This window comes from Phacochoerus africanus, chromosome 11 (assembly GCF_016906955.1).
Source record: "Phacochoerus africanus isolate WHEZ1 chromosome 11, ROS_Pafr_v1, whole genome shotgun sequence".
Classification (NCBI taxonomy): domain Eukaryota; kingdom Metazoa; phylum Chordata; class Mammalia; order Artiodactyla; family Suidae; genus Phacochoerus; species Phacochoerus africanus.
Window position 1 is genome coordinate 21,628,404 of NC_062554.1, and position 18,080 is coordinate 21,646,483.

At 43.2% G+C, this 18,080-nt stretch overlaps 1 protein-coding gene across 1 annotated transcript in view; it reads right to left on the minus strand.

Moving 5' to 3' along the window:
• Positions 1–18,080, minus strand: part of GRM5 (glutamate metabotropic receptor 5) — a 519,570-nt gene that overhangs the window by 12,411 nt on the left and 489,079 nt on the right. The window contains exon 9 of the mRNA XM_047753813.1: positions 3,892–3,987. Within this exon, the coding sequence (XP_047609769.1) occupies positions 3,892–3,987 (96 nt within the window). The remainder of the gene's footprint in view (positions 1–3,891; positions 3,988–18,080) is intronic.

Sequence of the window (18,080 nt, forward strand, 5' to 3'; positions counted from 1 at the left end):
AAATGAGTTAATCTGCTACATAATTGTTCAGTGGGAGAGGGGTTCCATATTACATTGCAGTGATTGATCTGTTTTTCTGACTCTCTTCCTCAGTAGACAATTGATTTTCAAGGGCATTAGTCATGACTTGTTGTCTATTTATTTCTAGACTCTTGTAAGTGCTTGGCTCATAGAGGTTGCTTAATAAATGAGCATTGCAGAAAGGAAGAAATGATTGCATAAATGAAAGGCAAAAGAATCTTAACACAGACATCACATTTTGGAGTTACTGTCACATTTGGATTGCTCACTAATTTAATAATGACTATTGTGACACTGTTTCTAGATTCTCTAAGGTGTTAAACATTTACATCCGCTGAAATTAAATGCTGCGTCTACTAGGTGAAAATCAATTTCTCAACTGATTGGGGCTTGATCTTTCACGTAATTGATAGAGTGATGTAGCAACAGTAAAAATTACCCCATGCCACCCTCCTTTTAAGTGCTCATGGGGACAATGGGTCTATCTTTTTCATTTGATTAAGGGGGCCCTTTCTCAAAGAGACACTGGGAGGCTCGGAATGTCTGTGCCTCTCCTCGAGCCCATCAGAATGCAGTCTCCAAGGAGCCCTGGGCTGGGATCCCCCTGCTGAGACAGGTGACGGTAGCATTCATTGGTGAGGTTTTTAGCCATTCCTGAGGTTGCACAGTGTGGCTCTAAACTCCCAGGGTAACAGCATTTAGAGAATTTCCGGTCCCTCCCTGTGTAGGACTCTATTTCACAATCAGGAGGGCTCTGCTCTGAAACACACTTAGACTGTCCACTGTGAAAATATGACAAGTTATGCTATCATCAGACAGAAAGAAAAATAAGGTTCACATAAAGGGAAAATAGCAACATACTGTTTGAGGGAGCAAGAGTGTTATGGGTACACACAGTGTTCCTATCCTTTCTAGATCTGAGGGTGGGTGATCAGAGGGGGGAGGTGTGCCAGTGTCTCTAAGGCAGATAAGGTCCTGGTGTTCTGATGTGCTGTGACTGCGTGGGTGGTCTAACCCCTTCTCTCCTGCTGGGCAGTGTGGCTCGGGAAGAATCTCCCCTGGCGTGAACTCATATGATCCTGTCCGTTCTGTAGTTTTATTGTCGAAAACACGGGCAAGTGAGATGCAGTGTGACATGCCTGGTTTTCTGTAGCCATTTGAGCTTCCCTTAGCTCTTCCATGGTTGCAGAACCAGCCCAGAGGTTTGCAGAGTCAAGGGGATGCTTGACTAGGACTCTGGGAGCAACTGTAGGGAGGAGTAGGAGTGGATAAGACAGAGGACCTTCGCAGCTGATACTAAAATTATCCATGAAGTCTCATACAGGTATTCTTTCCCCAGCCCTTCCATCCAGTTCTGGAGGAAGCTAATTGGGATTAACTACTCAAACCCCTTATTGAGACATAGTTTACACTGCAGTTGTCACTGCTCTGGTATCTTAATATCTTTCTCTTAATATTCATTTTAAGCTTATTTCTGCTGGAGAAGTGTCCTTGTGTGTGTGTGTGTGTATTTGTAGGAACAAATGTTAAGGACTCCTTCCCCCATATGTTCTTTCTCTCTCTCTCAGTTTTTCACTTGATGCTAAAGAAATGGGAAGGGAGAAAATGTAGGAAGGGAAGATCATTTGTTCTTACTTCCCTTCACTTGTCCTTGGGACAGGTGTTTGTTCCACGGAACTGTCTTTATTGCGGGGTACACTGTTCCCCTTGGCCATACCAGGATATAGGAGTGTACTTAGCCTTGCCATTACCTTGGCGATATCCAGACAAGTGGGGAAACAAAGGGTAAATGGTATCTTACTGTTGTAGGGAAACAGACCATTCCCAGTGTAGACACATTGAGCGGCTACCTTTGAGGACTGGACCTGTGTCAGGGAGGCTTGGGCTGTCTGCTCTTGGGTCCTCTTACTCACTGTCTCCTGTTTCCTCTTCCCCTATTTCCAATCCAGACTGCCTTAAGCAAATCTAATTGCTGGGCTGTTCAGATCTGAGAGTTCCAAGCATTGACGAAACACTGTCAAGAACACTGTGTGACGGAATTGAGACCTAATGTTTGCCACAAAGAGCTCCATGTCATCTCTTAGGCAGATGGATCATTCTGAAATTCTGGTTTATGGACTAAGTCTGAATGACCCTGGAGACCTATTATACTACAGATGCCTAGGTTGTATTGCCCAAGATTTTGTCTCAGGATGTTTGACAGGAAGCCAGGTTTGCTAGGTTTGGGAACTCCAGTCCTAAACCTAGTCCTAGGTTTGCCTCAAACCCAAAGTCATTTTGGACAGAGTCCCTGTGCTCATTTGATGCAGTCATTTTCACCTTGTCCTGCCATCTCTGATGCTGTTTGATTGACTTTCAAGTAAAAGAATTGTGCCACTTTGTTGTACCTGAATGGAAGGAAACCAGGAGCCCCAGGAGCAGTCTGTGGGGGCTCCTCAATGATCTATTGAGGCTTTTCTTCCAGGTATCCTGAGATCCCAAGATGGCTGCATGAAGGGACTGTAGGCATAAGGCCATCAGATACACCAGTGTGCACATGTATGTGCCTACACATGTATACCTGCTCTCACCGCCTTGTCTCTGGGAGCCATGGACCAAGTCGGCCAAGCTCTAGACCAAGGCCACTGTGAATGATGGCTCAGGCTACACGCTGAACAGTTCAGGGCATCACCACAGACTACAATGTGAATGTCTCTCCTACTCCTGCCCCCTAGAAGTTATAAAATATCCTTGGAGAAAGCTACACACTGTTTTGAAAACCGGCAGGAACCCACTCCTGCCGGGTGAAAGTTCAACAGGATTCGATTCTCTTCTCGCTCTGCAGCCGGGTCTCAGGCTCTGCTCTCAGCACAGGCACACACTGCGTGCACACTGTACTTTATGCATTTCCCCTTTCCTTTAATCCAGGCTTGTTCGTAAGGTCTCCGCTTCCACATCTCTGAACCACAGGTGGAAGGGGAAACGCCCCAGCAAATTGGGGGTGGGGAGTTAGTTTGTGGGGGTTGATTTCCCAACTCTGGGCTCCTCTAGCCTTCTGGAACCGCCTAATGCCAATCTTGGCAGTCTTTTTTCTCCAGTGCCGTCTTCTTGAAACCCAATCCCATGCAATAAAGCACGTTTATTCATGCAACACAGCTCAGTCGATGCTTACAGTTCCAACAACTAACCCAGTTTCCTGGGCACAGCTCGGTTGGGAGTGCCTGGTATGAAGAAACATGCACAGCGCAGCGACAGGGGGTGTTCACCACCAAACACAGAGAAGGAAGGGAGCTGCAAAGCTACGGTAGCTAGAGGAGGACTAGCTTCCCTGATTTCCATTCATGAAAAGCCTCTGGCCTCTACAGTTCACTCGTTCGGCCTGGCATTTGCCCTTGGCTGAGACATGACATTACATTCAAAGTAAGTCAGATTAATTCCCAGGCTTGTCTGGGATCAAGGCTGGAGTCTTCCCTCAGTTGCAGTCCTTCCCTCTAAACCAGTCCTAGGTTTTTGGCATTTATTTTTGTCAAGCGATTGGATAGTCCTGAAATGTGATTTTCCTCCAATCTCTTCCACTTTGCAAACTCCACAGAAACGTTTGACCAGTAAGTTAAAATCCACAGGGGCACTGACTGTGAGCTAAGGCTTCAGACATGCAAAGCGCACAACCCTGGGGAACAGCAGCATCTGGGACAGGAGGCTCCCTTCACTTCCCATGAGGATGGCATGGGTTTCGCAAATCAAACACACGTAGAAACCCAGCCGTGGCCCGGGTTGGGCACACCCCATGGGAGGCACAGTTGAGTGAGGGCCCAGACCAGGGAGCCACCTGTTCCTGTAGCTTGCGTACATTTAGTTCACACCACCTCAGGCCACTCACGGTTTGCTTACCTGCTCATTGTTGCTCGCCCACCATTCCCCATACTCCCTTTGGGTGTGAAACACTCTATTTCCGACTTGTGCTGGGCCAGTCTCCTGTCTTTGTACCTGGTAAGCATGAACAAGGACAGGAGCAAACAGAAAGATGTGATTGGGTGCTTAACTGGCCAGGCTGAGGAAGCGTGGGGACGGCGGAGGGTGGCCCTGTGCCCAGACAGGGCTCCCGCTGTCACTGCAGTGGCTGACCTGTGATGCTGCAGGTGGTCGTGATGCTATATGGATAACGCTGGGGGCAGTTTTGTTACTTCTTGTTTGAGCCACAGACGACCCACCTCTTTATGTTGTCTATTGAGCACAATGGTAAAAGGAATGTAATTCATAGCATCCAAGAAAAAGATGAATATCAGTAATTTAGACTTTATTTAATGTTTACCGTGTACCAGACATGGTGCTGGAATTTTACCTAAATTTAATCTTGGCAACAACTCACGGGAGAGCCTCTGTTGTGTTATACCCATTTTACTGAAGCAAAAACCTAAGATTGTAAGGATCAAGTATTTTGAACATAGCAATCTAAGTTTAGAACCCCCAGTGTTAGCCATTATAGTGTCACCTGCTAGTTTAACACATCTTTCTTGGAGTTCTCGTCATGGCTCAGTGGTTAACGAATCCGACTAGGAACCATGAGGTTTTGGGTTTGATCCTTGGCCTCGCTCAGTGGGTTAAGGATCTGGCATTGCTGTGAGCTGTGGTGTAGGTTGCAGACACGGCTCGGATCCCGTGTTGTTGTGGCTGTGGTGCAGGCTGGCAGCTGTAGCTCCGATTAGACCCCTAGCCTGGGAACCTCCATATGCAGTGGGTGTGGCCCTAGAAAAGACAAAAAAAAAAGTCTTTCTTATCATTAATGAACCTTCATTGAGTGGTACTATGTCTGAGCATATTAGAGATTGGTGATGCCAAAAGGGAAAAGAGATGTTCCTTGGATGTAAGAAGTTTATATAACCGTGAGGTTGAGGTGTGGCAGTCAGTATTGGGCCACCTGCATTGTAGAGGGTGGCCCAAGCAGCGTCTATATCAGAGTTGGCAGTTAATTGCACCTGAAGCGTACTAGATGTTTCATTTAAAATAAGTTAGGAGATTCCCAACATTTGTCTGCTACATGGTGCATCAATATGAGCCCTTATAATTGTGTGACAGTTTTCAGAAGCAACATACTGTCACAGAAATAGTATCTTTTTTAATTCATCAGGTGAAGTATAGGGGGTAAAGAGGCACTGTTATCCCCATTTGCCAAATGAGGAAACTGAGACTTCACAGACTTGACCCAAATCACAAGCCTGGTCAGTAGAGAATAATAGTATAGCTTGTAGAGACCCACGACTTAAGGTTTATTACCTTTATCACCTTTTTCCCTTCTAAAGCTGGAGCCTGATCTGTGCCACTTCATCCGTGTTCTGGTAGTCAGCAGGCAGTGATAAAGTGACTCTCAGAAGACTTGCTTCCTCTTGTTATAGTCACTTTTTAGACACGTTTCTTTCTCTACTATCTCAAGATTAACATTAGATAAAACAAAATGCAACAAAATTAAAATCATTATTTGTCCCAGGATAAAAGCCTTCCTCTTCGCTTTTTTCTCTTCCAAGATATTAAGAGTAGTTAGTATGTGAGTGAACTAGAAATAGCTCGTGAAGTCAAGCAAAATGGATGGAATGGATGACCTTCTTCAGTAGACATTAGCTGAACATCTATTAATTTCTAGGCCATGGGCTGTGTCCTGGGGAAGTAGAGACAAACAACCCACAGGTCCTGCCCCACAGAGCTCACAGTCTCATGGGAGAAGGAAGGGGAGAAGACAGTGTACGCACGACAACCTTAAGTCTGGGCCATAAAGAAGAGAGGAAAAGGACTGAAAGACTTCCTTAGAGAAGGTAAAGCATCACAGCAAACCAGATGGAGCAGCCTTTATGTTGCCGAAGAAAACCTTAAAAGAGGATCCCTTGTGAAGGACCAATCGCTGAATGCCATTCCACATTTCAATAGACTGTACTTTGTGCGTATTTGTGAACTGGGTTGCACAACCAGAATGCTGCTCTATAGCTTAAATTAAAATGACATTAATTACATTACTAATTGTTAAATTAATTATTAATACTTATCGATGATTAACTATTAAATTATTAAAATATGAATAGAATGATGGAATTATTCATGGTTCCTTATGAAGGGGTCCTTAAAGTATTTTTGAGTGTCTTCTGTTAGGATAATCTTCAGTTCATTTACATCTTTTCATAGATAATTTAGGGCATGTCCATGCTTTGTGCTCAAAAACTCTACTGTCTTTCATGTACACACACACACACACACACACACACACACACACAGAGTCTCTCTCTCTCTTTCTCTCTCTCTCTCTCTCCCTCTCTCTCCCTCCCCCTCTCTCCCTCTCCCTCTCTCTCTCTCTCTGCCAGGTGCCCCTGCTTATGAACTTGATCCTAAACACCCTGGTCTGTCATAACCTTATCCTTTCAGGGAAAGGATTTTACAAAAAATAAAAATCCCAGCTTATTCCAGTTAAAACAGAGATACATGAGGCTTTTTGGAGGTTTCACGTAGTTCTTGGATTCAAAGTAAGGTGAAAAAGTCATCTACCAGTTGTTTTTGGATGGGACCCTTCTTCCTGTTTACACCTGTACTTATAGTTAAACTCTGTTTATCAGATTTGTAAATAGACCACATTTTCATGCTTTTCAAATAAAATTTTATTTGAAGTTGGAATTTTTATAATTTTATTCAAAGTCAGAATAGAACTAATAAATATAATAGGATATTGAATGTGCCACGTTCTTTTTGGTGTACTAGTCTCAGTTCTTTAACGTGCCCTGCAAAGTGGGGGCTGTTGTCCTCATTCCAAAGAGGCAAGCCTCAAGGGTCGGCATCAGTAAGCCCAAGTTCACACCGGTCACGAGTGGCGAATCCAGGATTAGAAAATATACCTCTCTGATTCCATAGCTCATCTTATTTCCATTCAGCTCCCCTATGAGTAACAGCATCAGTAATTTTAGAAACAAAAGTATAAGGCTTACTATTTACCTTTTCTCTCCTTGGCCCCATTTTGCAAATGAGTTTCTAAAATAGCCAGTGGAGGGTCTAGTGTAGGACTTTAAATTGTGTTCCCTCATTTGAGTTCCTATGTATGGACTACATACGTTCAATTTACAGCATTCCAACCATTTCCTAAATATTCCAGGTGCAGGGCACTGTGATAAGGAGCCTGTGGGGAACTCTGTGCCATGGATAAGTTCACAGTCTGGAGGGGGAGGATGAAATATAAGCGCATCATTTTTAAACAATGTGAGAAGTTTTATTATAGAAACGCACGCAAGAAAGACTCCTAACCCCTGCTAGAATGGCAGGAAAAACTTCAGTGGGATGTGATCCTAGGGGAAATCTTGAAAGATAAGTAGGAATGCAGTGTGAAAAGACAGGCAGGCAGAAGCAAAGTCAAGAAAAATCAAGAGCAAACATGGGGCAAGACTTAGCAGCATGGTGAAACAGTGCTTGGTATTATTATTATTATTATTTTTTTTTGCTGAAATCAAGTGTAAAATAAGACCAGGTAAAATGCCTGGTGCAGATGGAGAGGGATATAAAAGATAACTCATGGATGACTTTAGACTGTAGGTTGTGAGATTCCACTGTAAGATCTTCAGGATAAAAAAAAAAAATCTGGTCAGAGTTGACATTTAGATAAAATACTGTGGACTTGAGGGAACAAAACTAGTGCATTCTATTGCCATAGTTCGTGTGAAAGATGATGACGTGATGGGGTCGTGATACTATGGATGAAAACTAGAGAAGAGTTTCAAAAATATATTGGAGGTAAAATGAGTAGGATTTATTGAAGAGTTTAAAAGAGAAGAGAGGAAGGCAACCTTAGTTACTACCTTGGGTAGTTCATTTAACCAAGTTTTGGCCACACATATGGTATTGGTGTAATGTTTCATTACAAACATCATGTTATTAATATCTTCAAATAATCTGAGGGTGTGTGTTATACACTCGAGCACCAACACTAAATTGTGCCTTGTCCCTTTGCATTTGTTCTGCATGCAAAGGATTATTAAGTTAGTTAGCTGAGAGAGATTCCTTAATTTACGGTAAGTTCTGCCTTGTAAATGCTGTAGAATAACTTGCACTTTAAAGTCTATTTGCACATTTTACATATAATGCTATATGGTTTGCTTTGAGTTTTCTGTACAGATTATGTTTGTTGATATTAAATGGAAATTGTAGGCCTGAAATATGCTGTTCTTATGTGAGGTAAATTGATATAACCTAAAAAAACCTAAGTTAGTAAAATATAAGTTGGAGTTCGCGTCATGGCGCAGTGGTTAACGAATCCGACTGGGAACCATGAGGTTGTGGGTTCGATCCCTGGCCTTGCTTAGTGAGTTGAGGATCCGGCATTGCTGTGGGCTGTGGTGTAGGTTGCAGATGCGGCTCGGATCCCTCGTTGCTGTGGCTCTGGCGTAGACTGGCGGCTACAGCTCTGATTAGACCCCCAGCCTGGGAACCTCCATGCTAGAAAAGGCAAAAAGACAAAAAAAAAAGGAGTATATTTGGAGGAAGAAGTAAAATCTTCATTTTGGAATAGGAGGCTTGAGATGCTGGTGGTACATACAAGTGGACAAATTCAGTAGACACATGGGTTTAAGAGGCTGGAAGTTAGGGAAATGCTATGTTCTAGGGAGTTGTCAGTGTATAGACAATTGCAGATGCTACCAGCATGGTTGAAAGTGCCCACAGAAAGCGGGTCCATTATGGATTGATGGAGGAAAGGGAATTACTGTAATTATAGACTTGCTCATTCTTCTGTTCAAAAAATTCTGTAACACTGTTCATTTAAGTCATTCTCTCAAAACACTTTCTGAGTACCTACTATATTCCAGATACTGAATTCAGGGGTCTTTATATATATGTTTGTGTGTGTATTTTTTTTTTTTTTTACAGTCTTTACACTTCTACATCTTTGCTAAATATAACTTTGACACTTTTGTTTCTGGGCCATAACCTTGGCATGAAAACCTGTCACAATCCTTTTAATAGATTTAAGAATGATTTTTTTTCTTCCTGAAATTAGCTTCAGTTGCCTTCCATGAAGATTTTTAAAACAAATTCCTTTTGTACCTCTTTTGTCCACCTCTTTACTCAGTTCTATGAGAGCCCATGTTCATCTGGTGAATTTAAAAGATATGAGGGTAATCACTTAGGATCGGAGAGTAAATGTAATTTCTTCACAAGGATTTGAATGAAAAATTCCATTTCCTCACTCCCTTTCCCCCATCTCTACCAACACCTACTAGACAGAGGATTAGTGAAATTTCTAAGCAGGCTGTGTGGTCCAGAATGGATAAATGAGTCTAGAATGAGATGAGGAGTTAGAGTAGAATGAGAAAACTCAAAGAAAATTGTGTATATTAAGTGAAATAGTGGTATTGTGGGGATGAGGCCTGAAACTGGGAGGAAAGGAGTTTGATATTAGAAATAAGGATTCGGGGGAGTTCCCGTCGTGGCGCAGTGGTTAACGAATCGGACTAGGAACCATGAGGTTGCGGGTTCGGTCCCTGCCCTTGCTCAGTGGGTTAAGGATCTGGCGTTGCCGTGAGCTGTGGTGTAGGTTGCAGACGCGGCTCGGATCCCGCGTTGTTGTGGCTCTGGCGTAGGCCGGAGGCTACAGCTCCGATTCGACCCCTAGCCTGGGAACCTCCATATGCCGTGGGAGCGGCCCAAGAAATAGCAAAAAAGATAAAAAAAAAAAAGGAAAAAAAAAAAGAAATAAGGACTCCATGGAGTTCCCTGGTGGCCTAGTGATTAAGGATCCAGCGTTGTCACTGCAGTGGCGTAAGTTCAATGTCTGGCCCAGGAACTTCTGCATGCCTTGAGAGTGCCCTCTCTGCCCCCCCCTCCCCCAAAGAAAGAAGAACTCCTTCAGTGAGGGAGATTCAGGTAATGCTTACCAGAGATGGGATGGCTAAAAAGATAATTCTAGATGCATGAGTGTTTAATCATTACAGTTGGAAAATGAGCCCCTGGCGGTGGTTTGCCCTTCCTTGATCTAGGCACTAAAAGTAACCCCAGGACGATAGCAGACCTTGGGGCACACAGAAATTCTTTACTTAGAAGGTGACAGTAAATAGTAACTTTAAACAAAGGTAAAAGGTGCAGAGATAACTAGATGTGAAGAGCCTCAAGAAGGCGGTTTTTTTTTTGTTTTGTTTTTTTTTTGCTTTTTCATTTCCACACGAGAGGTGGAATATGTCTGGAAGCAGCATGGAGTTGCTGACCTTCAACTCTGTATCCTGAGGCATGTGTGATAATGGAAGGAAGAGTAACTTTATGAGAGGCTGCAGGGAAGGGATGGCCTTAGCAGAGAACCAGGCTTTAAGTGAGAAAAAGTACAGTAAAGGGAGTCTTCACTGAAGAGGCTGACAATGAAGGAGGGTCCTTATCCTCGGATTGGGATTACAGACAGGGCCTTCAAGTGGTTCTTTGGAAGGGAAGAGTTCGGTAGGTGAAACAAAGGTCCACTATCTGTAAGTGGAATTTCCCAGCAGGATGCTATTTCTGAGATGCTAGGAAGACTGCATTGGTGAATTCTCTCACCTTCCCTAATGCCAAGCCCCCCAATTTTCTCCTTTCCACGAGAGAAGAGGCTCATGATGCTGGTGCTGTTCTGAGTAGAGAGCCCATGGCACATTTGGAGCGCTATTTTCTGATAGATATTGCAAATTCTCTGAGTGTGTGGTTGAAGGAGCATTGAGTTAATTCTTCTGAACTCGTAGCAACACTCAGCTCATTTTCTTCTCCCACGCTAGATGTCATTCACTCAGCTTCGTGAACACCACAGGGAGATGTGTTCTCATATGTGTAGAAACCATTGTACATGTATTTTACTTGATCATCCTTTAAAATATTTAGAGAAAACCCCAACATAGTGTCTCTTAGAAGTCAATGAAAGGAAGATGGAAAATATTGGCAATTTCATGTGTACATTTTCTGTGTACATTCAATATGGAGAAGACACTAATGGGGCAGGAAAGAAGGGTTGGGGAGTTAATAAGTATTCTTTAAGGAAATCTCCCATTTAAACCATTATAAATGCATCCCATTTACAAAGTACATTTAAATCCTCTTTTTCCTCTTCGCTGTTGTTCAAAATAGAGGTGTGGTATGAGCAGAGAGAAATGGTATGGAAGGGAAGATTTTTTTTTTTGCCAATTAATTCAGGAAAAGAAAAAATTATTGAAGTAGTTATAGAATAAATCAGTTTGAATGTTACAGAAAACTCAATAAGGGCTTTTCACACCAAAATTGCTGTCAGGAAGGCAGGGTTTTGAGTCTGAGATTAAGCATAAACCTGGAAAACTAGAGAATTAAAATGATCAGAGTGAATAAAACTTGTGAATACATATGTGGATGAATAAGAAGGAAAGGTAACTTGAATGGTTATCAAATCTCCAAAGGGCTTTGTTGGCATTTTTGTTGTTGCTTGCTTTGCTTGTTTTTTTTTTTTTGTTTGTTTGTTTTCTTTTTTAGGGCTGCATCTGTGGCATATGGAAGTTCTCAGGCTAGGGGTTGAATAGGAGCTACAGCTGCTGGCCCACACCACAGCCACAGCAATGGGGGATCCAAGCTGTGTCTGCACCCTCCACCCCAGCTCACGGCACCACTGGATCCTTAACCCACTGAGTGAGGCTGGGGATCAAACCCGCATCCTCATGGATCCTAGTCGGGTTCATTACCGCCATGCCATGACAGGAACTCCTGCTTTGCTTGGTTTTGTTTTGTTTTTAATAAATGGAAACTGAAGCAACTTTGTAGACTTTGGTCAAGAGATGAAGGAAGAGAGAAAAAATTAAAGGTATTTGGGGAAAGGCAATAACTAAAGTTTTGAGATAAAATGATTTTGGGAAGGAAGAAAAAACTCTCTTTTTTTGTACTTGCACTTCATAATTAACCAGTCGCCATGTACGGCAGGCTTCATCTTCAAAACATACCCAGAAGCTGACCATTCCTTCCCATCTCCCCGGTTTACTACCCTGGTCCCAGCCACCATCGTCTTTCACTGCGAACGGTAGAATATCTTCCCGAACTGGTCCTGCCTCTGTCCTTACCAACGTCCCCCTCCCCCAAACCCAACCCAGTCCAGTCTCCACACCGCAACCAGAATAATCGCGCCAAAACAAAAATCTTTTCATATCACTTCTCTGCTCAGAACTCTTAGCTAGTTACCCATCTCCCTGAGTAAAGTCTAGATTTCTTCGAAGGGTTTACAAAGTCCTGTACAGTCTTCTCCCTCTGTTACTCCTCTGATCCCATAACTAACTTCCCCTCTCCCCCTTGCCCGCTTTGTTCTGCATGAAGACACCAGGCATCCTCCCTCCAAAAGTGCCTTTGCTTTGGCCATTTCCTCTGCCTTCAATGCTTTCCCCCCAGGTATCCTGGGAGACGACCTCTTTTAAATCTTGTCTCAACTGTCTAGTCTGCCAGGACCACCCTATTTAAAAATGCAACTGTGACCTCACTCTTCCTGAACTTCCTACTATTTCCTGCTTTTGTCCCATCCAATGTAATTGACATTTTATCTATTTGTTTACTTTCTGTTTTTCCCAGTAGAATCTTCACAAGGATGTGAGCTCTGTGAAGGCATGGCTTTTAGACTGTTTTCTTCACTGCAGTCTTTCCAGTGCCTGGGACATTGCCGAGCTTATTCCAGGTAATTGTATTTGTTGAAGAAATGTTTGCATGAATGCATGTATCAAAAGAGAGCCATGTTATGGGAAAATGTTCAGTAGGGAGGGGGAAAGATTAGCAAGCTCATAATAAATGACATTAGATCTCAAAGTTGGAGTGATCATCAATGAGAGTAGAGTGGGTAGACTTTGAGATGAAAGCACAAGCAGAAGAGTGAAATAACACTTGAGGCAGGAAGCTTATGAAATAATAAAAAAAAATAGGGAAAATGATTGGCAGGCAGTGAAACATGAGAGGTTGTATAAAGGATAACTCGTTTTTGAAAAAGTGTTTGTTGGAGTTCCCTGGTGGCTCAGTGGGTTAAGGATTTGGCATTTGTCACTGCTCTGGCTCAGGTCATTACTGTGTCATGGGTTTGATCCCTGGAACTGGAACTTCTGCATGTGGTGGGCATGGCCAAAAATTATTTGCCTCTCTTTCATATAGCCCCATTCTTCATATCAGGCTGTCCCCCTCTCACGTTCAGGAGGTAGCTCTTGATTAGACTAAGATGATAATGGTTACCCACTTTACTTAGTTTCAGCCAATGATCACGGGAGATGGTCTTCTGGAGTTTTCTAACAGTTTTTTAGTTTTATCAAGAAAATACTGGGGGGTTCCCGTCGTCGTGGTTCAATGGTTAATGATCCCAACTAGTATCCATGAGGACTCGGGTTCAATCCCTGGCCTCGCTCAGTGGGTTAAGGATCCAGTGTTGCTGTGAGCTGTGGTGTAGGCTGTAGAAGTGGCTTGGATCCTAAGTTGCTGTGGCTGTGGTGTAGGCCAGTGGCTTACAGCTCTGACTGGACCCTTAGCCTGGGAACCTCCATATGCTGTGGGTGCAACCCTAAAAAGACAAAAAGACCGAAAAAAAAAAAAAAGAGAGAGAGAGAGAAAATACTGGAAAACATGGTTCCTTGTTGCTATGGATAGTTATCTGGATGTGATATCTGACAGGGTTACAATCAAGCTGCAGGCATTAGAGAAGCTAAACCAATGTTCCAAAAAACAAACAAACAAAACATGGGAGCACAGAAGATTAAAAGAATGTAGGTCCTAGGCAGTGTCTCTGAGCCACTGATTTAGCCTCTTTGAACTCAGAGCTGGTTAACTAGTGGAAACCATTATATGTCCTAGCACTTGTAAGTACTTAGATAAAGTTTATGGTCACATATGTTTGCAGAATTGGCAGTGGCCAGCATGTATTTGCCAAATAGTTTCCTCAGTTACCTTTTATGTCACTAGGCTAAGAACGTGTCAAGAAAAACAAAATTAAGAAGACAAAGCTTAGTGTCCCTAGGTTCTTCTCTCTTACCTAGGCAGTTACAGATCCCTGTAAAAGTGGTCCTGGCTCTACTCACTGATGGTTTTGGAATTCTCTTCCAGGTGCCATCATACTTGAATCGGCATTGATTTCTTAGTTCTCCCTTTCTCTTGGGCTCCCTGGTGATGGACGGGGTGTTTCTGCCTTTAGTTTTCCATCTTGACTTTGCTCCAGTCATTGTCCCTACCTCTTCTTTGTACCAGTACAACCTGTTTAACAGCTCTGGGCACTTTCAACCCTGTTCCAATGCTGTTTCCTCAAACACCAGCTAGACCTCAGCTTTTGGATTCCAGGCAAAGTGTGGCTCAGACACCTACCCATAGGTGATATCATTAACTATTCCCCTGAAACGGGGTTTCTAATTTTAAAATGTATGAGGCAGAGGGCACACGCTGCATTTTATTTTTCAGATTTATGGCCACATTACACTTAGGACCATCCTAATTTTGGATCCTGACAGTGATAAAGTAAGGAGAGAAACTGTGATATATTTGAATAGCATTTAACATATTGCAGAAAGCTTTTCCTACACCATTCAATTCTCTCGCCAAACTAATGTAATTATTATTCTCATCCTTCCGATAAGGAACCAATGGCTCAGAAAGCTTGACAGTCTCATCCAGGCCTCATCCGTGGTAAATCACAGACATGGGGCCGAAACCAGATATCTTAGCTCCAAATTCCATGCTCCTTATTAATGCCTCACTTTTTTCTTCATTTTATGTTGGCAAAACCCCCTTATCTAAATAATCTGAGAACCCATTTGAGAGAATGAAAAGGTCATATGTGAGAGCAACAGTGTGTCCTTAGTAGAGTTGGGCTTTAAGCACATTATAAACTTATTTGTTCAAAGGTCAAATTTGCCTCCGCAGTGGCCAAGCGGAATAAATCACCCCCCAGGCCCCCTGCCATTCTTTTGGCTGCAGTTTGCACACACGGGAATACCCACAAATCTGAGGGCTGGGAAAGAGGCATGGCTAAGAAGATCAGCATTGGTAGGTGGGATGCTGTGTGATCGCAGAAGACAGGCAGGATGAAATGGGAGAATATTTCACCAACTCTGAGCTGTTGCAAAGAGAGCTGAAGGAAAGCCCACACGACATCCTCTCAAGTCAGAGTGATCAAAGGAGAATTCTAGATGTAAGCAGAAGCGAAGTTCTCATGAGTGAAGCTTCGGTTCAGAGGGGAAGAGTAAGGCCAAATCTAGTTCATTAGCACAAAGCAATATTGCAAAGTAATTCTCTACTTCAGTCTCATCCTCCTGCCCTCTGCGTGCCTATGTAGAAATAAATAGATGAGCGTGGTTTACTGCCTGTTCCGGCAGATCTCGTGCTCTCCACATACAGAAAAACAGCGCTTGCCCAGACTTGAAATGTCAAGTTGATTCATTCAGAGTCTTCAGGTTAAAAACAAAAATTGAGCATGATTAATAGGCTCAGGAAGTAATGTCAGAAATGAATGTAAGTTGTGAAAGTATTTGAGAAGCTGCCAGGGAACACAGTGTGCTCTCCCCTCGAACATAAAAGGAAGGTAGACGTTGGCCGGTGGGGAAGCAGTGCACATAAGCAATTACAGCATAAAGAATCAGCTGTATGGACCCAGTAATTCTATTCAGGAGAACTGATTCTAAAGAAATAATTCAACAGAAGCTCAAAGGCTTCTGTGTAGAGGTTGTTCCCCCTTCAGTGATATAGACAATAGCAAAAACTGTACAAAACAAGAACCAACCAACCACTGGAGAACAGTTTCATAAATTACAGCATAGCAGTATTATGGAAATGTGTTAAAATTTGTATTGAGTAAAGCCTTTCATTTCGCTTCCAGAGAATTCCCAAAGGATATATTTTAATCCCACTTATGATGAAAACTTGTTTTCAGATATGAATCATCTTAAGTCATTGCGCCTTTTCATGGTGTACTTTCCTTCGATATAGCTGTTTGCTTCACAATCAGTAGCAACCCGGGAAGATTCAGGTTTTAAAACTAATTCTGAGATGCTGTACAAGCTTACACAACGTCCTCAGTAGGGAAAGCTTTTCAGAGAGGAGCAAGGTGTTGACCAGAGCATGGGATCAGCTGCAAGAAATGTTGTAGACATTCATTTAAAATTGCTGGTTTCTATCTTAGGGTTGAGGAATTTTCAGACAAAATAATTTATTCTTCCTAAAGACAGATGAGTAGTTTCCCAACAGGAATTTTTCCTAACATTTTTGTGCCTGCAAACTGGAAAAGCTTTGGAGTCGGACCAAGCTGGATAGTAATGACAGTAAGAGCCAGTACTTGCTAAGCACTTGGAATAAACCAGACACATGGTATACCCAGATGTACTGATTTAATCATTGCAGCAGCCCTTTGAACCAGGTACCACTCTCATCCCTATTTTACAAAGGAGGATGAACTAGGACACAGATAGGGGATTAAGTAACTCGCCCAAGGTTACTGGGTGGGTTAACTACGATGCACATTGTTTCTCACTAAAGTGCTGGTTACAGACACCAGCTGGGCCATTTGTTGGGCTGAGTTCTGTCTTTACATGGCTGAAGGCACACAGGCAACTGTGCTATTTTCCAAACCCTTTCGTCTTTTTCCTCATCTCTGGGCTTGAGCCCCTGCCCCTGCTCTCTGACCTTAGGACCCTGGAAGATTGGCAGCCTGATCCCTTTTTTAGTACTGACGCCAATGACAGTTTGCACTTAGCTGCTTGATTTTCTCCGTCTGGGGTCGGTTGGAGCCCATACCTCTGTGTTTCTCTATGGAAGCTGCTTTGCTCTGAAGCTCACAGAGAATCAGGGCCCCTCACTCACGGCAGTCTATGTTCCTACTTTTGTATTCACATTTTTTTCCCCCTTCGGATCTTTTTCTTAAATAGTGCACCCTCCCCCCAACTGCATGGACTTTAAGTCTCACAACGTTGTATTTACCCCTGCTTCCCAGAGTTTACCTCCTCTCTCCTAAGGATACCATAAACCAGCTGTGTTATGCTAGGAGACTTGCTGATGCTTTCTGAGTTCCAGTCTCCCTAGCTGCACAGTGGAAGTGTTGGGGATCAGCAAGATCGTTTATATAAAATTCCAGCTCTTAGCAGGTGCACGCGATTGTTATTCCCCTAATTGTCATTCTAATAGCTTCTGTGTATAGGCAGGTGTTTCCCAGACAGTTCTGATACAAAACATTCTGTCTTGTTTCTCCACACGACCCCAGGTGCTTATGAAACCATGGGTCCGGCTCTGGGACATGACCTGTATCAACTCCATTAAAACTGGTGGGTTCATGAATCTTTGATTTTTAGCACCATCCGGACTGAGTTCACATGATCTGTCTGTTCCCACGTGCCCTGACTTAGGCTGCGGTGATTTAGGCTGGATTTGAAAATGACGTGGAGACAGAGGTGGTGTTCTCTTCATTTCATCCAGCCTCTCACCCCTGTTCATCTCCGTTAGAGCCCTCTTCTCTCCCTTCCTGCTCTCACTGCAAATTATAACTAGATACTAGTTTGCTTACTCGTTTATAATCTTTCTCACTCACCTGTGAAGTTCATGGAAGCAAGGGCGACTCTGTTCTTTTCACAAACACCTAGCTTAGGGCCTGGCATACAGTAGCAAGTCAACACATGCTTTTTCGCATGAATGCAGCCATGAAAATGGTAAAGGTAAGAGTGTTTCCAAACCTGACCCTATCTAACCTGGCTCTTCCTGTCCATGGCACACAGTCAGTCATTTACCAGTTCTTCTCATGTCAGCAGTTCTGTTTGTCACTGCCCTTTCTGCCTCTAATTTTCTTCCTTCCCCTTGGCTGTTCCCATGACAGCCACACACAAAATTTTTCCTTCTTTATTCTGTCCTTCTGTCCCTTGATTTACTAAGGAACAAACAAAGTATTTCCAAATATTGTAAAGAATTTTAGCTCTCATTTCTCTCAGGTTTTAAAATTGCTTGCTTTTGACAGGACCAAAAATGAGGTAGTGGTGGTAGAGGGAGTTTCTGGAGTTCCTGGTCCTTGTGAGGGTGGGCCAGGGGCGGGGGGGGCATGGCTATTGGGACCATTACTGCTGCCTCAGAATGGGAACAATATTCAAAGAGAGGGA